The sequence below is a fragment of the Amblyraja radiata genome, chromosome 11 (assembly GCF_010909765.2).
Source record: "Amblyraja radiata isolate CabotCenter1 chromosome 11, sAmbRad1.1.pri, whole genome shotgun sequence".
NCBI lineage: Eukaryota > Metazoa > Chordata > Chondrichthyes > Rajiformes > Rajidae > Amblyraja > Amblyraja radiata.
In genome coordinates this window covers 39,180,990-39,203,656 of record NC_045966.1, presented here as the reverse complement: position 1 = coordinate 39,203,656, position 22,667 = coordinate 39,180,990, and the positions used below count along the sequence as shown (strand labels likewise).

Below are 22,667 nucleotides of genomic sequence, written 5' to 3'. Positions count from 1 at the left end.
CGTTCCTGCCTTCTCCCCATATCCCCTGACTCCGCTATCTTTAAGAGCCCTATCTAGCTCTTCCTTGAAAGCATCCAGAGAACCAGCCTCCACCGCCCTCTGAGGCAGAGAATTCCACACTCACAACTCTCTGTGAGAAAAAGTGTTTTCTCATCTCCGTTCTAAATGGCTTACCCCTTATTCTTAAACTGTGGCTCCTAGTTCTGCACTCCCCCAACATCGGGAACATGTTTCCTGCCTCTAGCGTGTCCAAACCCTTAACAATCTTATATGTTTCAACCTCTAGTTTCACTATCCCCTGACTCTCAGTCTGAGAAGGCTCGACCCGAAACATCACCTATTCCTGTTCTCCAGAGACGCTGCCTGACCGGCTGAGTTACTCCAGCACCGTGTGTCTGTCTAAACTAAACCCAATTTGCGGGTTATTTCCAGGTGCAACAGCAACGAGGAGATGTGGTCGCCGCTGAGAGTCAACGCCAGTGGGATCTTGGTGAAGAGGAGGGTCCTTGAAGTCCAACCCAACCAGATCTACCGGTTGCAGAGTGTTGTGACCCAGGAGAGCGGAGGGGATATCAATGCCATGCGCTGCTCCACCAGTAACGGCATCGGCAAGGCCAACCGCGAGATCAAGCTGGTCACCAACGGTGGGTGCGTGGGTGCGTGGGTGCGTGGGTGGGGCAGGGGGGGCAGGTGGGACTTGGGCCTCCCGGTGGGAGATGAACATTTCACAGCACAGGGCCTGTAGTGTAGAAGTATGAGGGGGGAACCTCATCGAAACTTACCGAATAGTGAAAGGCCTGGATAGAGTGGATGTGGAGAGGATGTTTCCACTAGTGGGAGAGTCTTGGACCAGAGGGCGCAGGCTCAGAGTAAAAGGACGTACCTTTCGAAAGGAGAGAAGGAATTTCTTTAGTAAAGTAGCTGCCTTACAACACCAGAGACACAGGTTCGATCCTGACTATGGGTGCTGTCTGTACAGAGTTTGCATGTTCTCCCTGTGACCACGTAGGTTTTCTCCGGTGGCTCCGGTTTCCTCCCACACCCCAAAGTCGTCTGGGTTTGTAGGTTAATTGGCTTCTGTAAAATTGTAAATTGTCCTTAGTGTGTAGGATAGTGCTAGTGTACAAGGCTCACTGGTCGGCGCAGACTCGATGGGCCGAAGGGCCTGTTTCCGCGTTGTACATCAAAAGTGTAAAGACTCTATGAAAGGTGTTGATGTCAGAGTCAGAGAGTCGTACAGCACAGGAACGGGCCCTTCGGCCCGACTTGTCCATGCCGACCAAGAAACCCAACTTTCCCATATGTGTACCTGTCAAGTAAGGTGCTACATAAATATAGGTTTTTCCTCAAAACTGGGGGCGTATCTTAGCTTGATGGAGATGAGGGAATGTTTAAGGAAGTTCTGATGAGAGACAAAGTCACTCACTCCTCCATCTTCCCTCGTTCAGGCCTACACTCCCAGCTGGTCACCGTGGCAACCATCCTGGTGTTTCTGGTTATCATTATCATCTCGTTGGTGGCGGTGATGGTCGTGTGGAGAAAGGTAAGAGACTGGAGACCCTGAGAGACCAGCTCATCGCAGCCCACTCCTTCTAATGCACACTTGGTGTCCTTCCCCTCTCCTCTCACCCCTTTTTCCCTCCCTTCTCTTCCCCATCCCATCCTCCCTCACGTCCCCTCTCCCCCCGCCCCCTTCTCCCCCCGCCCCCTTCTCCCCGCCCCCTTCTCTCCCCGCCCCTTCTCCCCCCGCCCCCTCCTCCCCGCCCCTTCTCCCCGCCCCTTCTCCCCGCCCCTTCTCCCCGCCCCCTCCTCCCCGCCCCTTCTCCCCGCCCCTTCTCCCCGCCCCTTCTCCCCCCTTCTCCCCCGCCCCCTCCTCTCCCCGCCCCCTTCTCCCCCCCGCCCCTTCTCCCCGCCCCCTTCTCTCCCCGCCCCTTCTCCCCCCGCCCCCTCCTCCCCGCCCCTCCTCCCCGCCCCTCCTCCCCGCCCCTTCTCCCCGCCCCCTTCTCCCCGCCCCCTTCTCCCGCCCCCTTCTCCCCGCCCCTTCTCTCCCCGCCCCTTCTCCCCGCCCCTTCTCCCCGCCCCTTCTCCCGCCCCTTCTCCCCGCCCCTCTCCCCGCCCCTTCTCCCCGCCCCTTCTCCCCGCCCCCTTCTCCCGCCCCCTTCTCCCCCTCCCCGCCCCCTCTCCCCGCCCCCTTCTCCCCGCCCCCTTCCCCCCGCCCCCTTCTCCCCGCCCCTTCTCCCCGCCCCTTCTCCCCGCCCCCTTCTCCCCGCCCCTTCTCCCCGCCCCTTCTCCCCGCCCCTTCTCCCCGCCCCTTCTCCCCGCCCCCTTCTCCCCGCCCACTTCTCCCCGCCCCCTTCTCCCCGCCCCCTTTTCCCCGCCCCCTTCTCTCTCCCGCCCCTTCTCTCCCCGCCCCCTTCTCCCCCCTAGTCCCTCTTTCCCCCACTTTGTCCCATCTTCCCCCCCCCTTCATCCCCTCTTTCCCCCCTCCTTCGTACCCTTCCCCCCCCCCCCCCTCAACCCCCTCACTCCTCCCCCCTCCCTCTTCTCTCCCCCCCCCCCGGCCCCTCACTCCCAATTCCTGCCCCTCTCCCAACTCTCTGCCTCTCTCTCCCTGACCCTACTGTGTCCCCAGATCCCCTTGTCCTCTATCTCCCCCCCGTTCCTCTCTCCCCCAGTGCTGACACACCCTGCGCCTATTTCTTCGCCTGTAAATATGAAAATAACTGTCAGGAAACACCAGGGGAAAACTCAACAGTAGCGAGAATTTAGTTATTTTTCCGCTGAGTCACAATTCAACCAAAAAAGTTTATTATACCAGCTGCTAAACTTTTCATAAACAGTCACAGCAGTTTTTAATCCTGTCTGCCCACGACCACATTCATTATGGTCATGAAAACATGTTATTTATTCCATAAAACTTAAAGGGGCCGAGACTCACTGAGATTTAGTTTAGAGATACAGCACTGAAATAGGCCCATCGGCCGACCAGCGATCACCCCGTACACAAGCACCATCTCACACACTGGGGGACAATTTACAATATTTACCGAAGCCAATAAACCGACAAACCTGTACGTCTTTGGAGTTTGGGAGAAAACTAGAGAATCCGGAGAAAACCCACACGGTCACAGGGAGAACGTGCAAACTCCGTACAGACAGCACCCGTAGTCAGGATCGAACCTGGGTCTCTGACGCTGGAAGGCAACAACTCTACCGCTGCGCCACCGTGCCATGTTATGAGATATGAGAATTATCCCAGGAATGATTGGGTTAACGTATGATGAGCGTTTGACGGCACTGGGCTTGAACTCGCTGGAGTTTAGAAGGATGATCGAAAACTTGCCAAATAGTGAAAAGCCTAGATAGAGTAGATGTGGGGAGGATATTTCCACTAGTGGGAGAGTCTAGAATCCAGAAGATATTCTTGATTAGTATGGGTGTAAGGGGTTATGGGGAGAAGACAGGAGAATGGGATTGAGAGGAACAGATAGATCAGCTATGATTGAATGGCGGAGTAGACTTGATGGGCTAAATGACCTAATACTGCTCCTATAACATGAACTTATGACTTTGTCCAGTGTCCAGCTCACACTGACCTTCACTGAGGGACAGGTGTCACACACATGTCAGGCCTCGACTAATTTAAACCAACTTATGGATGGCACAGTGGCGCAGCGGTAGAGTTTTTGCCTTACAGCATGAGAGACCCGGGTTCGATCCTGACTACTTGTGCTGTCTGTATGGAGTTTGCACGTTCTCCTTGCTTCCGTGTAGATTTTCTCCAGCTGCCCCGGTTTCCTCCCACACTCCAAAGATGTGCAGGTTTGTCCCTCATGTGTAGGATAGTGCACGTGTACGGGGTGATCGCTGGCCAGCAGAGACCCGGTGGGCTGTAGGGGCCTGTTTCCGTGCTTCATCTCAAAGCTAAAGTAAACTAAACACTGCCTACTGGATTTTGTTCCACAGAAACCTCGCTATGAGATCCGCTGGAAGGTGATTGAATCTATCAGCTCCGATGGCCATGAATACATCTACGTTGACCCCACACAGTTGCCGTACGATTCAAACTGGGAGTTTCCTCGAAACCAGCTCTCCTTGGGTGAGCTGCTGCAATGTTACAGCACTGCGGGAGGGGGGACTTTGCAAGGGGTGGTTGGTTACCAGTATTGGCTTCACCTGTACCGAGATACAATAAACTCTCGTTATGTAGAAACAAGAAACTGCAGATGCTGGTTTATACCAAAGATAGGCGCAGAGCGCTGGAGTAACTCAGCGGGTCAGGCAGCATCTCTGGAGAAATAAGGCAGGTGACATTTTCGGGTCAGGACCCTTCTTCAGCATATCATCATTACACACATCTTTGTAGAATGTATTTTGCATGCAGCGGACTGTCTCTTTAAGAACACGGGCTGTCAGTAACACTGCGGAGGCCGTGGACATTGAACAGGCGTTGAAATTGAGCGTTTGACGGCTCTGGGCCTCTACTGGCTGGAGTTTAGAAGGATGAGGGGAAGGACCTCGTTGAAACTTACCGAATAGTGAGATTACGGTGAAACTTACCATATCCGGTGGGCGGCGCGACTCACGTTGCAGCGGCCTCTGCAGTCCGTCTGTTTTTTTGTTATTTTTTGTCCCGTTTAAATGTAGTTTTATTTTTATTTTTTGATGGGGTTTGTGTGTGTGTGTGTGTGTGTGTGGGGGGCAGGGGGTGGGGGGGGGAAACTTTTAAAATCTTTTCCCTGCACGGAGAACCCGACCTTTTCCCTGTCGGGTCTCTGTTGTCGTTGGGGCTGCAACGTGGAGCGGCCTCCAGCAGGAACGTCCTGGGGCTCCAGTCGCGGAGCTGCGGAGCTACTCACCATCATGGAGCTGGCCGAGTTCGGAGCGGGTGGAGCGGTGGTGGCGCGCTGCTGTGGCCCGACTCCGGGGATTCAGAGGCTTACCGCAGGTCTGGCAGACAGTAATATCGGGAGCCCGCGGGTCCCTGCTGGGAGACCGCTTTTCGGGGCTTCCGCAACGGCGACTTCTCCCGCCCGAGCAGCGGGGTCGAGGATGACCTGGAGCGGGGCCTGACATCATCGCTCGGCGTGGCTTCAACGGCTGCGGGACTTTGCTAGCGCCCGCCGGGGGCTCCAACAACAAGACCCGGAGCGCGGCCTTGCATCACCCGGCGCGGCGTTAATGGCCGCGGGACAATTGCCACGCCCGCCGGGGGCTTTGACTCTGACATCGGGAGGGGAATGGGGAGTGCAGGGGAGAGATAAGTTTTTTTGCCTTCCATCACAGCGAGGAGGAGATGCGCTGTGATGGATGTCTGTGTAAATTGTGTTGTGTCTTGGGTCTTTTTTTTCATGTGTGTATGACTGCAGAAACAACATTTCATTTGCGCCTCTATGAGGTTCAAGTGACAAATAAATTGTATTGTGTACTGTGTGTGTATTGTGAATAGTGAAAGGCCTGGATAGAGTGGATGTGGAGAGGGTGTTTCCACTGAGTGAGAGAGTCTAGGACCAGATGGCACAGCCTCGGAATAGGAAGGAGAAGAGGAGGAAATTCTTTAGCCATAGGGTGGTGAATCTGAGGAATTCATTGCCACAGAGTCAAGTCAATTGACAGGTTCTTGATTAGTACGGGTGTCATGGATTATGGGGAGAAGGCAGGAGAATGGAGTTGAGAGGGAAAGATAGACCAACCGTGATTGAATGGCAGAGTAGACTTGATGGGCTGAATGGCCTGATTCTGCTCCTATGACAAAGCATTGAGATGGACAAGCAATCCCTCCGATCACACACAACTCTATGAAACAATAAACGGCCTTCAGTATTTTTAGCCTGCAGTTAACAAAAAAACACTTTTAGCTATTAAAAATAATTGTGTTTTTGAAAACCAGCGTTGCTGATGTGGGTTTGTTTGTTGCAGGAAGGACGCTGGGCTCAGGGGCCTTTGGCCGGGTGGTAGAAGCCACCGCACACAGCCTGGGGCACTCCGACTCCATCACCAAGGTTGCCGTCAAGATGCTCAAGAGTGAGTCCACCTCTCTGTCACCTCCCTTTGCTTTGTCCCTGTGTTCCCCCCCTCCTGTGTTCCCCCCCTCTCTGTCCCTGTGTTCCCCCCCTCCTGTGTTCCCCCCACCCTGTGTTCCCCCCCTCTTTGTCCCTGTGTTCCCCCCCTCCTGTGTTCCCCCCCTCTCTGTCCCTGTGTTCCCCCCCTCCATTCTCTGTCCCTCCCCCGCTCCCCCCCCCCCCCCCCTGTTCCCTCTGTCTTTGTCCTGTCCACCCTCCCCTTCAATTGTAATCATGTATTGTCTCTCCGCTAACTGGATAGCATGCAGCAAAAAGCTTTTCACTGTACCTCGGTACATGTGACAACAAACAAAACTAAAAACTAAAGTATAGAATTTCTTCAGCCAGAGTTTAGTTTAGATCATTCGGCCCAACTTGCCCACACCGACCAACATGTCCCATCTATACTGGTCCTACCTGCCTGCCTGCCTTTGCCTCATATCCCTCCTAACCTATTCTATCCATGTACCTGTCTAAATGTTTCTTAAATGTTCTGATAGCATCTGCCTCAACTACCTCCTCTGACAGCTTGTTCCATACACCCATCATCCTCTGTGTGAAACAGTTACCCCTCAGGTTCCTATTAAATCTTTCCGCTTAAACCTAAGTCTTCTGGTTCTATATTCCCCTATACTGTGCGTCTACCTGATCTATTCCTCTCATGGTTTTATACACCTCTATAAGATCACCCCTTATCCTCCTGCGTTCCAAGGAATAAAGTCCTAACCTACCCAACCCCTCCCTGTAGCTCAGACCCTCGCGTCCTATCGGTCACCACTGTCCTGCACAAAATGCCCCTCCCCTCCTCACCCACTGCCCTTTATCTCCCCCCCCCCCGGCCCTGCAGCCACTGCCCGGACCAGCGAGAAACAAGCACTGATGTCTGAGCTGAAGATAATGACCCATCTCGGACCCCATCTCAACATCGTCAACCTGCTGGGAGCCTGCACTAAGGAAGGTAGGATCACCGCCACTCCTAGTGGGGAGAGGGGGAGAGGGGGAGGGGAGGGAGGGTGTGGAGAGGGGGGGAGATAGAAGGGAAGATAGACGGAGGGGAGAGAAGAGGCAATAGAGGGGGAGAGGAAGGATAGGAGATGTGAGAGGGAACGGAGAGAGAAAGGGAGGGAGGAGAGAGTGAGAAAATGGCAGGGTGGAGGGGTGAGGACGGGAGGGAATGAATGTGGAGATGAGGAGGGGAGGGTGTGGGTGAGTGCAGAGGTGTTGACGCAGGAACATGTGGACTGGGAGGTGCACAGTCACTGGCAACGTACCAGCAGCAACTTCGACCCAGGCCCAGACCCTGACCCAGACTCAGACCCAGACCCAGACAGACCTGACCCAGACCCAGACCCAGACAGACCTGACCCAGACACAGACACAGACCCAGACCTGACCCAGACACAGATCCAGACACAGACCCAGACAGACCTGACACAGACCCAGACACAGACCCAGACCCAGACCCAGACACAGACACAGACACAGACACAGACCCAGACAGACCTGACCCAGACACAGACCCAGACCCAGACCCAGACACAGACACAGACACAGACACAGACCGAGACCCAGACACAGACCCAGACCCAGACCTAAACCAGACCCAGACCCAGACCCAACCCAGATCCAGACCGCTCGATCCCATGGGGATGGGGTTAGAATGGAATGGCAATGAAATTGGAATGGAAATGTGGATGTAATGTGATTGGGATGGGAATGTAAATCTGAATGGGATGGGATTGGAACGGGGATGGGATGGGATTGGAATGGGACTGGGATGGAACGGGAATGGCAAGGAATGGGAATGGGATAGGATGGGATGGAACGGGAATGGGAATGGGATAGGATGGGATGGAATGGGAATGGGATGGGAATGGGATGACTGTGACTAGCTCCCCTCTCTGCCCAGGTCCCATCTACCTGATCACGGAGTACTGTCGCCATGGCGACTTGGTGGACTACCTGTACCGTAACAAGCAGAGCTTCGTGCAGATGTGCATCCGAGCGGAGAGAGGGGAGACTGATGGGGGTCTTGTCACCAACTACCACCAACGCCTCAAGAGGTAACGTCCGAGAACTCCCACCCACACAGCCTGCCCACCAGCCCAGCCTGCAGTGGAACAGGCCATTCGGCCCACCTTGTCCATGCCGGCCAAGTTGGCAAAGACAGGCACAAAGTGCTGGAGTAACACAGTGGGTCAGGCAGCATCTCGGGAGATCGCGGATGGGTGACGTTTCAGGTCGGGACCCTTCTCCAGTCTGAAAAAGGATCTCGACTTGAAACGTGACTCCTCCCTGTTAATTGAATTGCAAGATATTGAGCAAGGAAACAGGCCCTTCGGCCCACCGAGCCCACGCTGACCATAGATCACCCGTTCACACTAGTTCTATGTTATCTCACCTTCTCATCCACTCCCTACAATTTACAGAGGGCCAATTAACCTATAAACCATGTCTTTGGGATGTGGGAAGAAACCGGAGCAGCCAAAGGAAACCCGTGTGGTCACGGGGAGAGCGTGCAAACTCCACACAGACAGCACCCAGCACTTATTTCCTTAGTAATTGGAGGACTATGGTTAAATGGAGGGCCAGCAATGAATGGGCCAAATGGCCTCTGCATTCTTTGAATGAAGGCTACAATCTCTATGTCCACCTCTCCCCCCTCCCTCTCTCCCCACAGTTACGTGGCCCTGTCGTTTGACGGTGATGGGGGATACATGGACATGAATAAGGAGGAGCGGGTCGACTACACGCCCATGTTACAGCCGCCCGCACCAGGCGGGTACGCACAGATCGCCCACGACCACTACACCGACCCCTACATAGAGCAGCCCAACACACCCACCGGTAAATCCCCCCCCCCCCTCACCCCTCCTCAACCTCCCCACTCTCCCCCTCCATGCCCTCCCTGCCTCACCCCCTCCGTCTCTCCCCTCTCTCCCCCTCCCTCTCTCCCCCTCCCTCTCTCCCTCTCCCCTCAGCCTCCCTCTCCCTCTCCATCTTTCCATCTCTCCCCCTCTCTCTCCCCTCCTTCTCCCCCTCCTTCTCCCCCTCCCTCTCCCCCTCCCCCTCCCTCTCCCCCTCCCTCTCCCCCTCCCCTCCCTCTCTCCCCCTCCCTCTCTCTCCTCCCCTCTCCTCCCTCCCCTCTCTCCTCACCCCTCCCTCTCCCCTCTTCTCCCCCCTTCTCCCCCTCTCTCTCCCCCTCCGTCTCCCCCTCTCTCACCCCCTCCCTCAACCCCCTCCCTCTCCCCTCCCTCACCCCCTCCTCACCCCTCCCTCACCCCCTCCCTCCCCCTCCTCTCCCCTCCCTCACCCCCTCCCTCTCCCCCCCTTCTCCCCCCACCCTCTCCCCCTATCTCCCCCTCCCTCTCCCCCTCCCTCTCTCCCCCCCTTCCCCCTCCACCCACCCCCCACTCCCCCCACCTCTTTCTCTCTTTGGCTTTTGCTCTATTATTGTCTATTGGTATATTTATATCTAGTGAACATTTTTGTTGTTTATAATGACACGTGGCAAACTAAACTACTCTCCTCAACTGTGGACAATGCCTGACACCTGCTGGCCACTGGCCTACATGACAAGCCTGTCTGCCCTTTCATTTTTGTTTAGTAACATGTCCCGAGATACAGTGTAAATGTTTTTGTTGCGTGCTAACCAGTCATTGAATAGACTATACATGATTACAATCAAGCTGTCCACAATGTTCAGATACAGGATAAAGGGAATAACGTTTAGTGCAAAATAAAGTCAGATTAAAGATAGTCCGAGGGTCTCCAATGAGGTAGATGGGAGGTCAGGACCGCTCTCCAGTTGTTGATTCAGTTGCCTGATAACAGCTGGGAAGAAACTCCCTCTTGCCTGATGGGAGAGGGGAGAAGTGGGAGTGACCGGGGTGAGACTCGTCCTTGATTATGCTTTTCACCGTACCTCTTTAAACGTGACATTAATAAACTTACTTTTGATTAGTACGGGTGTCGAAGGTCACAGGGAGAACGCAGGAGAATGTGGTTGAGAGCAGGCACGGAAATCGCTATCAAAACATGCGGGGGACACAATTTCTTGGCGACCGTGCGCGTGCATGCGCATAGACACATGCACACGCGCACACACGCACACACGCGAGGCTTCGGCCGTGGGCCCTGTATACGGTAACATCGGGAGCTGACCTGGTTGGTGACCGAACTCCAGCAACAACAGCTTCATCCGCCCTGAATCGTGGGGCTTGAATCGGCCCGATTCAGCCAATACAAAGCGTCTGATAAAGTCTGGATTACAAAACATGTGGGGGGTCGTCCCCCACCTCTCAAAGCGGGGGGGGGGGGGGCACCCTGTCCTCCCCAGGGGGGGGGTGTCCCCTTGTCCTCCCCAGGATGGGGGGGGGGGGGGGGGCCCCCTGTCCTCCCCAGGATTTCCGCCGCTGGCTGAGAGGGAAAGATAGATCAGCCATGATTGAATGGCGGAGTAGACTGGATGGGCCAAATGGCCTCATTCTGCTCCTATAAGTTATGAACTAACTAAAGAAACTAAACTAGAACAAAGGCTTTCCACTGGACCTCAGTACATGTGACAATAATTAACTGAATAAACTAATGGGCGGCATGGTGGCGCAGCAGTAGAGTTGCTGCCTTATAGCACCAGACACCCGGGTTCAATCCTGACTTTGAGGGCTGTATGTGTGGAGTTTGTATTTTCTCCCTGTGATCTGCAGGGGTTATCTCCGAGATCTTTGGTTTCCTCCCACACTCCAAGGTTTGTAGGTTAATTGGCTTGGTATAAATGTAGTGTGTGTAGGGTAGTGCTAGTGTGCGGGGATCATGGGTCGGTGTGGACTCAGTGGGCCGAAGGGCCTGCTTCCGCGCTGTATCTCTAAACTAAACCAAAGCTATTCACTGTACCTTTTTTAAACATGACAATAAACGAATCTACAGTGATGCTTTACACTGTCCCTGGGTATGTGGGCCTATACTGAGGGAGAGGGTGGTGTCAGTGTGCAGTTACCTGTCTAACGCGATGTCTCCTTGTACAGATGAGGATGATTCTCCAGAGCAACTGCTCATCAGTGAGTCGTCTGCGCTCAGCTTCATGGACCTGGTGGGGATCAGCTACCAGGTGGCACACGGCATGGAGTTCCTCGCCCTACGAAACGTGAGTGACGCCACGTTTAAACGTTTGCAGATACAGCACGGAAACAGGCCCTTCAGCCCACCGAGTCTACATCGACCAGCGATCACCCGTTCACACGTGTTCTATGTTATTCCCACTCATCTCATCCACTCCCTACACTCTCGGGACAGAGAGCCAATTAATTTGTGCGTGGCCTTGGTGAAGTCCACTATTCTTGCAGCCCTCAGTAATCACACAGAGAGGTCATCTTTACCCCACATACGTGACTGTAGCTACAAACTCGCAACCCTTACACTAAGGGGGCACCCAGAGGAAACCCACACAGTCACGGTATGAACGTGAAAACTCCACACAGACTGCACCCTTAGTCAGGATCGAACTGGGGTCTTTGGTGCTTTCAGGCACCAGCTCTACCCGCTGCGCACCGCGGCCAAAGTGCTAACTACTTGGGGTGTGTGTGTTTGAGTACACGTGTGTGTGTGTGTGTTTGAGTACACGTGTGTGTGTGTGTTTTTGAGTACACTTGTGTGTGTGTGGTGAGTACACGTGTGTGTGTTTGAGTACGTGTGTGTGTGTATATGGTGAGTACACATCTGTGTGTGTGTGGGTGTGGTGAGTACACGCGTGTGTGTGTGGTGAGTACGTGTGTGTGTGTATATGGTGAGTGTGTGTGTGTGTGTGTGTGGTGAGTACACGTGTGTGTGTGTGTGTGGGTGTGGTGAGTACACGTGTGTGTGTGTGTGTGTGTGGTGAGTACACTGTGTGTGTGTGTGTGTGTGTGTGGTGAGTACACGTGTGTGTGTGTGTGTGTGTGTGTGTGTGTGTGTGTGTGTGTGTGGTGAGTACACGTGTGTGTGTGTGTTTACATGCCCCGTCTCCCTGTCTTTGTCTGGCACTAAAGTACCTGCAGTTGATCAGATCAAAGACATGAGGAACAGCAGATGCGGGAATCTTGAGCAATACACAAAGTGCTGGAGGAACTCAGCGGGTCAGGCAGCATTTGTGGAGGAAATGGACAGACAACATTTCAGTTGAGACCCTTCAATGGACAATCAAGAGCTGAGAACTGACTTGAGGCCAAGTCTGATGAAGGGTCCCGACCTGAAACGTTGTCTGCCCATTCCTTCCACAGATGCTGCCTGACCCACGGAGTTCCACCTGCAACTTTGTGTCTATTGCAACTCAGGGGGTCAGGCAGCATCTCTGGAGAAAAAGACTAGGTGACATTTCGGGTCGGGACCCTTCTTCAGGTTCTGACCTGAAACGTCGTCTGTCCATGTTCTCCAGAGATGCTGCCTGAGTCGCTGAGTTACACCAGCACTGTGGGTGACAGTTCTGGGCCTTGCTACTGAGGTTTCCGCTCAGTCTCTGGGCAGTAACTAGTGGACACGGTGTTGTTTTGGCAGTGTGTCCACCGAGACCTAGCAGCAAGAAACGTTCTGATCTGTGAGGGGAAACTGGCGAAAATCTGCGACTTTGGGCTGGCCCGCGATATAGTCAACGATTCCAACTACATTTCCAGAGGAAGTGTGAGTATGAGAGAACTAAAAAACCCCTCTCTCCCCTCGCACTCTGCTCCCCTACTCCCTCTGCCTCCCCTACTGCCTCTTTCCCTCACCATCTGTCCCTCCCCCTTCTACTCCCTCTCCCCTACTCCCCCCTACTCTCTCCCCCTCTCTCTCCCTCTCCCTCTCTCTCTCCCCACCTCTCATCTCCTCTCCCTCTCTCTCTCCCCCTCTCTCTCCCTTTCTCTTTCTCTCTCCCCACCTCTCATCTCCTCTCCCTCTCTCTCCACCCCCTCTCACTCTCTTCCCCCCTCCCTCTCTACTCCCCCTCCTTCTCTTTCTCCCCCTCGCTCTCCCCCCTTCTCTCTCTCTCTTCCCCCTTTCCCTCTCTCCCCCCCCCCCCCCCCGTGAGTCCCTGACTGACAGTGCCTGCCCGCTTGTCTGGTTTCAGACCTTCCTGCCGTTGAAGTGGATGGCCCCGGAGAGCATCTTCAACAACCTGTACACCAGCCTGAGTGACGTGTGGTCCTACGCTGTGCTGCTCTGGGAGATCTTCACTCTGGGTAAGACCCCTCCCGCTTCACCCCCGCAACCCCGCTTAAACATTCCACTTAAGACCAACCACGGCACGGTGGCGCAGCGGTAGAGCTGTTGCCTCACAGCGCCAGAGACCCGGGTTCAATCCTGACTCCGGGTGCTGTCCGTTCTTCCTGTGGCCGTGTGGGTTTTCTCCAGGAGCTGCAGTTAACTCCCACACTCCAAAGCCACACGTACAGGTTTGTAGGTTAATTTAGACTGTGGAGATACAACGTGGAAACAGGCCCTTCGGCCCACCACGTCGGTGCCGACCAGCGATCGCCCCGTACACTTGCACTACCCTACACACTAGGGGCAGTTTACGGTTTTTACAGAAGCCACTTAACCAACAAACCTGCATTTTTTTTGGCGTGTGGGATGAAAGCAGATCACCCGGAGAACATGAATATGTGACGTTTCAGGTCGGTGTAGAGGGATGTGGGCCAAATGCTAACAAAAGGAACTAGCCCAATATGCCAACTTGGTCAGCATGGCCATGGTGGGCTGAAGGGCCTGTTTCTGTGCTGTACGGCTCTACGACAGAGTTATCTCTTGGAATTATTTGGGGGAGCAGGGGTGGGTGTGATGTGGGAGAGGGTCATGTGTTAACCTGTATGACCCCAACCCTCTACCATCTTCTCCTTCGCTAGGTGGAACCCCGTACCCAGAGTTGCCCATTAACGACCAGTTCTACAACGCCATCCGACGGGGCTACCGGATGCCCAAGCCGCACTACGCCACCGATGAAATGTGAGCGGGGAGGGGGAGGGAGGCGACCTTGGGGGTGGAGGACGAGGGGGGGACGAGGGGGCGGGCAAAAATACCACAGCATGCCATGACCGCACACTTGGCTTATGGATGGGAAGGGGAGGGAAAGGAAGTGTCCCTCGGAGAGATGGGCGGGGAGGGGTTACTGTCTCTGGGATACCCCTGTAATCCATGTTCACCCCCTCTTGCAGATACGCCATCATGAAAAAGTGCTGGAACGACGAATTTGAGAAGAGACCTTCCTTCTCCAGCCTGGTCACATCCATCGGGAACCTTCTCACTGACAGCTACAAGAAGGCAAGTGTTGTTGTTGTTGTGTTATTGGCACCTACAGTCACAGTCAGACAGCATGCAAACAGACTTGCCCATGCCGACCTACATGCCCCATCTACACTAGTTCCATCTGATTGCGTTTTGCCCCATATCCCTCTAAACCTGCTCTATCCATGTACCTGTCCAAATGTTTCTTAAATGTTGCAATAGTATCTGCATCAACTACCTCCTCCGGCAACTCGTCCATACACCGACCAACCTTTGTGTAAAAAATAAAGTCGCCCCTCAGGTCCCTCTTAAATCTCAACTTAAAAAGAGATTCTATCTGTCTACCCGACCTATTCTTCTCATGATTTTATACACCTCGATAAGATCACCCCCTCATCCTCTTGCGCTCCAAGGAATAAAGTCCTAGCCTGGTCAACCTCCCCCTGTACCTCAAGCCCTTGAGTCCTTGCACATCTTTGTAAATCTTCTCTGCACCCTTTCAACCTGTCCCAGTATACAGCGGATAGCTTAGTTCCGCCCGCTATCCAGGCAAATTGTACCAGACATGAGGGCATCAGGGAGAGCAGGGTAGAAAATAAACAGAGTGCAGAATATAATCTTGCTCCTATGAGGCCGGCACGGTGGTGCAGCATTGGAGCTGCAGCCTCACAGCCCCTAGAGATCCGGGTTCCATCCTGACCACGTGTGCTGTCTGTACAGACTTCTCCCTGTAAATGTGTGGGTTTTCTCCAGGAGCTCCGGTTTCCTCTCACATTCCAAAGATCTACTGGTTATAAGTTCATTGGCTTTGGTAAGAATTGTAAATTGTCCCTAGCGTGTGGGGTCGTGCTAGTGTACGGGGTGATCACTGGTCGGCACGGACTCGGAGGGCCGAAGGGCCTATTTCCATGTTAACTAAACTAAATGAGATCAGTTTAACTTGGCATCATGTTCGGCACAATCATTGTGGGCCGAAGGGCCGGTTCCTGTGCTGTAATGTTGTTGAATGTTCTATATATGGTATCTCTAGAGTCTAAAGCAACGTTTCCAGTAAGGTCTCCATTAAATGTAACGTGCCAACTGTTGCCTTGTTGCCTCTGCAGAAATACGCTCAGGTCAATAAGGAGTTCATGAAGAATGACCATCCAGCTCTACGCCGGACCAGACCCAACACCTACCAGGGCAACGAAGATATCATCTACTCCAACTGCCAGTACCCTCAGGGGCAGGACAATGGGTACATCATCCCCCTGCCCGACCCTGACCCCAGCGAGGCCACTGTGGACCTCCCCACCCCAGTGAGGATGCCCACAGTAGAACCATCTGACGGGACAAGGCCCAGGTAAGGCCCCTCACCTAATCGACTCTCGGTCCACCAAGGCCTGCTGGATCTATCGGTTGCTAACCCCTTCCCATTCCCACACTGACATTTCTGTCCTGGACCTCCCCCACTGTCGGAGTGAGGCCACACGCAAACTGGAGGAACAACACGTGATATTTCACTTGGGCAGCGCACAACCCAGCGGTATGTTGATTTCTCTCATTTTAAGTAAACCTTGCATTCCCTCTCTCCCCCCTCCCCAACCCTAGTCCTCCCCAACCCTAGTCTTCCCCAACCCTAGTCCTCCCCAACCCTAGTCCTCCCCAACCCTGGTCCTCCTACCAGTTCCATTGTTCACATCCTGTCCTTGTATCCCCATGTTATCACCTCTTCCCCAGCCAACAATGGGCCATTATGGGCTCTATTCTTGGTCATCGGTTACTGGTCCTGATTTGTTCTGATCTTTTCTTGCCTCTAGTTTATTCCCATGCCCATCTCTACTTTCATTCTGAAGAAGGGTTACAACCCAAAACTTTACCTATTCTTTTTCTCCAGAGATGCTGCCTGACCCCTGAGTTACTCCAGCGTTTTGTGTCTAACTTCAGTGTAAACCAGCATCTGCAGTTCCTCCTTAAACAAAATGCTTAGTTTAGTTCATTTGTTTAGTTTATTATTGTCACGTTTACTAAGTCACATGAAAGTCACTAGTCAATGAAAAGACTATACATGATTACAATTAAGCTGTCCACTGTCCCTGAATCTGGAGGTGTGTGTTTTTACACTTCTGTCCCTCTTGCCTGATTGTGAGAGGGGAGAAGAGGGAGTGACCGGGGTGACACTGGTCCTTGATTATGCTGGTGGGCTTGCTGATGCAGCGTGAGGTGTAAATGGAGTCAATGGAAGGGAGGTTGGTTTGTGTGATGGTCTGGGCTGCGTCCGCATTTGGAGTATTGTGTACAGTTCTGGTCGCCCCCTTACAGGAAGGATGTGGAGTCTTTGGAGAGGGTGCAGAGGAGGTTTACCAGAATGTTGCCTGGATTGGAGGGTTTTGGTCACAGGGAGAGGTTGGACAGACTTGGATTATTTTCCCTGGAACGTCAGAGGTTGAGGGGAGACTTGAACAAGGTATATAAAATAATATAACATGACAATAATAAACCAAACTAAACTGTATATTTGTTGGAGAGAACTGCTGAAGCTGGTTTACAACAAAGGTAGACACAAAATGCTGGAGTAACTCAACGGGTCAGGCAGCATCTCTGCAGGAAAGGAATAGTTGATGATTCAGATTCGAAATCCTTCTTCAGACTGAGAGTCAGGGGAGAGGGAAACTAGCAGTATCAAAAGGCACAGAACAAATCATAGCCAATAACCAAGGAAAGGTGGAGTCCACAATGGTCCATTGTTGGCTGTGGAAGAGGTGATAACGAAGGGATATGAACAGTGAAACTAGCAGGACCACTGGGGTGGGGGAGGGACAGTGAGAGAGGAAATGCAAGATTACTTGAAATTAGAGAAATCAATGTTGTAAGTTGCCCAAGCAAAATATGAGGTGCTGTTCCTCCAATTTGTGTGTGGCCTCATTCTGACAATGTAGGCGGCCCAGTGTGGGAATGGGAAGGGGAATTCAAATGTTTGGCTACCGGGAGATCCAACAGGTCTTTGCGGACCGAGCGTAGGTGTTCAGCAAAATGATCGTCCAGTCTGCGTTTGGTCTCGCCGATATATAGGAGTCCACTCCGAGGACAACGGATACAGTAGATGAAGTTGGAGGAGATGCAAGTGAACATCTGCTAGAAAGGACTATTGGGGTCCTTGGACGGAGTCAAGGGGGGAAGTATACGGACAGGTTTTGCATCTCCTGCGGCTGCAGGGGAAAGTACCTGGGGAGAGGGTGCTTTGAGTGGGAAGGGATGAATGAACTAGGGAATTGCGGAGGGAACGGTCTCTGCGGAAATGGGTGGAGATGGAAATATGTGACTAGTGATGGGATCCTGTAGGATGCTGTATGACTGTGACTTGCAAAATAAAAATACCAGGCAGTTTCTACGCCTACCAATGAATGAAAGAAGTTATTGAGATGTCCTCCCTCTCTCTCCAGCTCCCTGGCCTGTGGTGAGAATGAAGAACCGGCCAACACTGGTGATCTTCCTCAGATGACGGTAGATGCCACCAAGGTGGAGATGGAGAGCGAAGCTGAGTGGAACCAACCGGAAGTGGAGGACAGTTTCTTGTGATGGCCCACCCTCCGCCATGCCCTCACCTCCTGCCCAGACCATCCCCAGAACCTCCCACCACTCTCCTGATGGACAACCCCCAGATCGCCCATTCCATCCCACGTGGGGACGGGACATGGGGAATTACTGTGGTGATGAAGAACCTCTTGAGCAAGGGTCAAGGTGTGAGGAACCTCTTGAGTAAGGGTCATCGGTGGAGCAGGTGTCCACTCTCAGGGGAAGTCCGTGCCCGGGAATGGGTGCCCTTGGGTTTGGTGTTCCCAAGCCCCCACCCCTGCCCCCATTCCCACTGGCGATGAACATTTGCTGAGGACCCATCCCTGGTTTCCCACTCCCGCTCCATCTCCAGGCTTCCGTGGATCTCCAAGCCATGACCAATCTCCCTCGAACCGAGAGGTTCCTCCGCTCCCCTCAAACTGAAGGCTTCTCACCCTCCACACTGAGGGATCCTTCCACAGTCACAGTCATACAGCACAGAACCAGGCCCTTCGGCCCAACTGATGTTCTCTGGCAGCTCGTTCCATAGACCCACCACCCTCTGTGTGGAAATAGTTACCCCTCAGGTTCCTATTGAATCTTTCTCCTCCTCGCCTTAACCCGATGTCCTCTGGTTCTTGATTCCCCTACTCTGGGTAAAATACTCTCCATTCCCCTATCAATTCCCCTCATGACTTTATACACCTCCTTCTCCTTGTGTTTGACATCCAGGGAGTCTAACCAAGGCTAGAATTGCTCATCTTATATTAAGATATATCAAGCTATACCGCAGACAGTATTAGAATGAAAGAAAGTCATTGTGATAACAAGTCTACTTTTATAAATTGAACAGAGAAGGATGCGTTTATTTGTTTAGTTAGTCACTTTTAGAAACCTCCAACGATGTATTTCTTGTTAGGAGGACCTTACCCTGGTACTAATCTGGAGTGAAATCTCTTCAGGATAATATTATTTAGATAACAGCTAGGTTAAAGTGTAATGCAGGTCCACCACCCATTTTCCGGCACCCTTGGAACCTCAGCCGCTGGGGGCAAATTCGACCCGCCGATCGGTCGCGGAAGTCCCGATGAGGTCGAGATCGGACGCCTCACCTGGCCTGGGCGACACATTTTCGGGGGACTTCCGAGGGGGGGGGAATTTCAAGTGCGCTCTTGTAATTTTGTCTGGATTAAAGGAGGTGCCGGAAAATCGGTGGTGGATTTGTAGTTTGTATAATAATGCAACATTTGAGTTTATTCCATCCACCTTATAGGTAGCATGTTTTGCACAAAATTACGATATATAAAGGAACTTATTTTTCTCTTTCTTTATAGCAAATATTGTAAATATATTTGTTTTGATTACTTTGATCATTTCCAGTGTCACAATCATTGGAGTTTGTGTTTTCAGAAGCAAGGTTCTGTGGGTGTTGTACCTTTGGTTTAGTTTAGAAATACAGCAAGGAAACAGGCCCTTCAGTCCACTGAGTCCACACCGACCAGCATTCACCAGTTCTATGTTATCCCAGTTTCTCATCCACTCCCTACACACTAGGGGCAATTTACAGAGGGCAGATTAATTTGTGTACTGCCTTGGTAATCATACACGCATGTCATCTTTCCTCCACATCCACAACCTCGCAACAATTACACTATAAACACAATGACACAGTTCATATCTGCCTAATTTTAGTTTAGAGATACAGCATGGCCCACCGAGTCCACGTCAACCATCGATCACACGTTCACACTCGTTCTATGTTAGCCCACTTTCTCATCCACTCCCTACACACTAGGGGCAATTTACAGAGGGCCAATTAACCTACAATCCTGCATGCCTTTGGGATGTGGGAGGAAACCGGAGCACCCAAAGAAAACCCATGCTGTCACAGGGAGAACGTGCAAACTCCACACAGACAGCACCCGAGGTCAGGATCGAACCCAGGTCTCTGGTGCTGTGAGGCGGAGGCTCTACCCGCTGTGCCACCATGCTGTCTCTCTGCAGCCAATAGGAAAAGCTACCAAATTCTTTGTCATCCAAAGGAATTAATGCCGGCTGATTGAGGAACTCCCTTCCTCTTCCCCACCTCCTGTGTTTCTATAACACTGAAGTGATATCAACAAAGCACAGGATTCTGTACAGATCCTATCCTTCGTGGAGAACAGTCCCGTCCCGAAACGTCACCCATCCTTTCTCTCCAGAGATGCTGCCTAATCCGCTGAGTTACTCCAGCACTTTGTGTCTATCTAAATGTTGTTATGGTACCTGCCTCAAATACCTCCTGCAGCAGCTTGTTCCATACAAGCTCTGTGTGAAAAAGTTGCCACTCAGATTCCTATTAAATCTTTCCTCCCTCACCTTAAACCTATGTCCTCTGGTTCTTGATTCCCCTACTCTGAGTGAAAGAGTCCATGCATTTACCATGTATATTCCCCTGGTGATTTTATAAAATCACCCCTCAACCTGCTGCACATCATGAAATAAAGTCCGAGCCTCCCCAACCACTCCCTGTAACTCAGGCCCTCATGTCCCACCATTCTCTGTGTGAAAAGTTGCCCCTCAGGTTCCTAGTTGATCGCTGGTCGGTGAGGACTCATTGGGCCAAAGGCCCTGTTTCAGCGCAGCATCTCAAAAGTATAAAATCAGGGCCACACTTTGTCCCGTTATTGTCCCGAGTCTGGATGTGACTCTCAAACACGATTAGCAAAGCAGGTGAAACACCAGCAGGCAATATAGCTCCAGAGGCACAGTTCTGTACAGCCTTGTCTTCAATCCCCACACACCCTTATCCACTCAAACCTGACCAATTCATCCACTTAACCATACCAACCCCACCCCCACTATGAAGACTCAAGAAATTGCAGATTCTGGAATCTCAAGCAAAACGCAAAGTGTTGGAAGAACTCAGCTGGTCAGGCAGCATATATGGAGGGCACATGATGATTGTCAGAGGCCTACGCACTCTCCCAGTCGCTAACCATTTCAACTCCCCTTCCCATTCCTACACTGACCTTTCTGTCCTGGGCCACCTCCACTGTCGGAGCGAGGCCACACACAAACTAAATGAGCAGCACCTCATATTCCGCTTGGATAATTTACAACCCAATGGTATGAATAATAAATACTCTAATTTTAGATAACATTGATTATATTCGCCCTTCCCCACCTGGACACGTACACATTTCTACCCTTTAATTTCACGTAACTTCTACCGATACTATTCCCCTCCCCTCAATCCTCCACCCTTGTCATTTAACCAGTTCCACAGTTCTCCATATTATCTCTCTCTTGAGATCACACCTTTCCCAGCCAACACTGGGCCTACCAGGACACCACCCTGCCTGAGGCCATATGTGTCCATCCCAGATTTGTCCTGGTCTTTTTCCGCCTCCAGCTCTACACCTCCCCCTCCCCCCAATCCCTACTTTCAGTCAGAAGAAGGGTTCCAACCTGAAACATCACCCATCCTTTACTTCCAGAGATGCTGGCTGACCCACTGAGTTTCTCCAGCACTTTGTGCCTATCTGTAGAGGGAATGGATAGAACTACATTAGACAGGCGACGTTTCGGGTCAGGTCGGGACAGACGGAACCTGTTCATTTCCTCCACAGATGCTGCTTGACCCGCTGGGTTCCTCCAGCACTTTGTGTTTTACACCATGTTATGAAGTTACTTTTAGTGTGAATTCTCTCTGAATGGGCTATGTGACAATGTATGATTGGGGAGGTGTGTAAGGGTTTTTTATTTAGTTTTACAGATATCTTATCTCAAAAACGGTACAGTCAATATCTTTAAATCAGTTGTAATGGTGTTCATTTAGAATGTGTACTGTATGTAAACATTGTTAAGTGTGAAACGTGTTTTGATATTTGCCCCGTTGGTCAGTAATGTAATATTCATTTACCTTGTTAACAAAATAAACAAATTATTTTCTAGCAAATGTTCTCATTCTTTTTCTCACTTGATTAATTGGTCTTCAAACATCAGCTCTGCGTTTATCATTTATGAATCTTAGAAAAGCAAAATGGTGAATTCACATCATAGACATCAGCAAAACAAAGCAGTGACGTAGCTCGTAGAGCTGATACCTCATGGCACCAGACACCCGGGATTGTTAGAAAATTTCCAACAAAGACTATTACAAAAACTGAGGTACAAACTGAACGAACTTTGTTGTGAGAGAGAGAGTCACACAGAGCACAATAGTCTGTGTGAATCCCCTCTGTGCTAATGCTGAAAAACATCTCTTTTATACGTTTATTGAAACCAAAAAGCGTCCAGACAATGGTAACTGATAAGGAGACTCAGAATTAAAAGGAAATAACAGTTAGTTGCGGAATGTTTCGCCAGAGCAAGATTAGCAGTTCTGTAAACTATGTGATTACTCCTAATCACTTGACCGAGACCTGTTAATCAAAGATCCTATAGCTGCTATAGGATCTTTGCTGTTAATTACTTGTGCCCTAGGCAGTTTCGGTAAGCGATCTTGTACAGACACAGATAGAATACACAAGGTAATAGATACGTAAATTTTCCATCAGGGATCCATCCTGACCTCGGGAGTGGAGTTGCGCATTTTCACTGGCAAGTGATAGGTGGATACAGAGGAGGGGGGGATGTGATGGTTGGAGCCACAGGAGATCCTTCTTCCCTGTGGCTATCAAACTGTACAACTCCTCTCCCTTCTGTCGTGGGGTAGACTGACTCCCCTCCCTCCCCCTCCCCAATCTTTGCACATTCCCAATTCTTTCTACTCCTCACTTTCAATTCATGTATTTTGTACTTTATGACTGTTGACAGATCAATTTCCCTCCTGGGATAAATAAAGCTCTACCGTAT

At 51.8% G+C, this 22,667-nt stretch overlaps 1 protein-coding gene across 2 annotated transcripts in view; it reads left to right on the top strand.

Annotated features, from left to right (window-relative positions):
- pdgfrb (platelet derived growth factor receptor beta) overlaps window positions 1–21,768 on the top strand; it is a 44,819-nt gene extending 23,051 nt beyond the window's left edge. For both annotated transcript variants that reach the window (XM_033029732.1, XM_033029731.1), the window contains exons 10-23: window positions 433–644; window positions 1,449–1,543; window positions 3,967–4,099; window positions 5,920–6,024; window positions 6,910–7,020; window positions 7,972–8,125; window positions 8,743–8,909; window positions 11,087–11,205; window positions 12,591–12,713; window positions 13,141–13,252; window positions 13,916–14,015; window positions 14,225–14,330; window positions 15,398–15,636; window positions 17,717–21,768. In XM_033029732.1, coding sequence (XP_032885623.1) covers window positions 433–644; window positions 1,449–1,543; window positions 3,967–4,099; window positions 5,920–6,024; window positions 6,910–7,020; window positions 7,972–8,125; window positions 8,743–8,909; window positions 11,087–11,205; window positions 12,591–12,713; window positions 13,141–13,252; window positions 13,916–14,015; window positions 14,225–14,330; window positions 15,398–15,636; window positions 17,717–17,852 — 1,912 coding nt within the window. In that variant the 3' untranslated portion in view covers window positions 17,853–21,768. The remainder of the gene's footprint in view (window positions 1–432; window positions 645–1,448; window positions 1,544–3,966; window positions 4,100–5,919; window positions 6,025–6,909; window positions 7,021–7,971; window positions 8,126–8,742; window positions 8,910–11,086; window positions 11,206–12,590; window positions 12,714–13,140; window positions 13,253–13,915; window positions 14,016–14,224; window positions 14,331–15,397; window positions 15,637–17,716) is intronic.
- The last annotated feature ends 899 nt before the right edge of the window (window positions 21,769–22,667 follow it).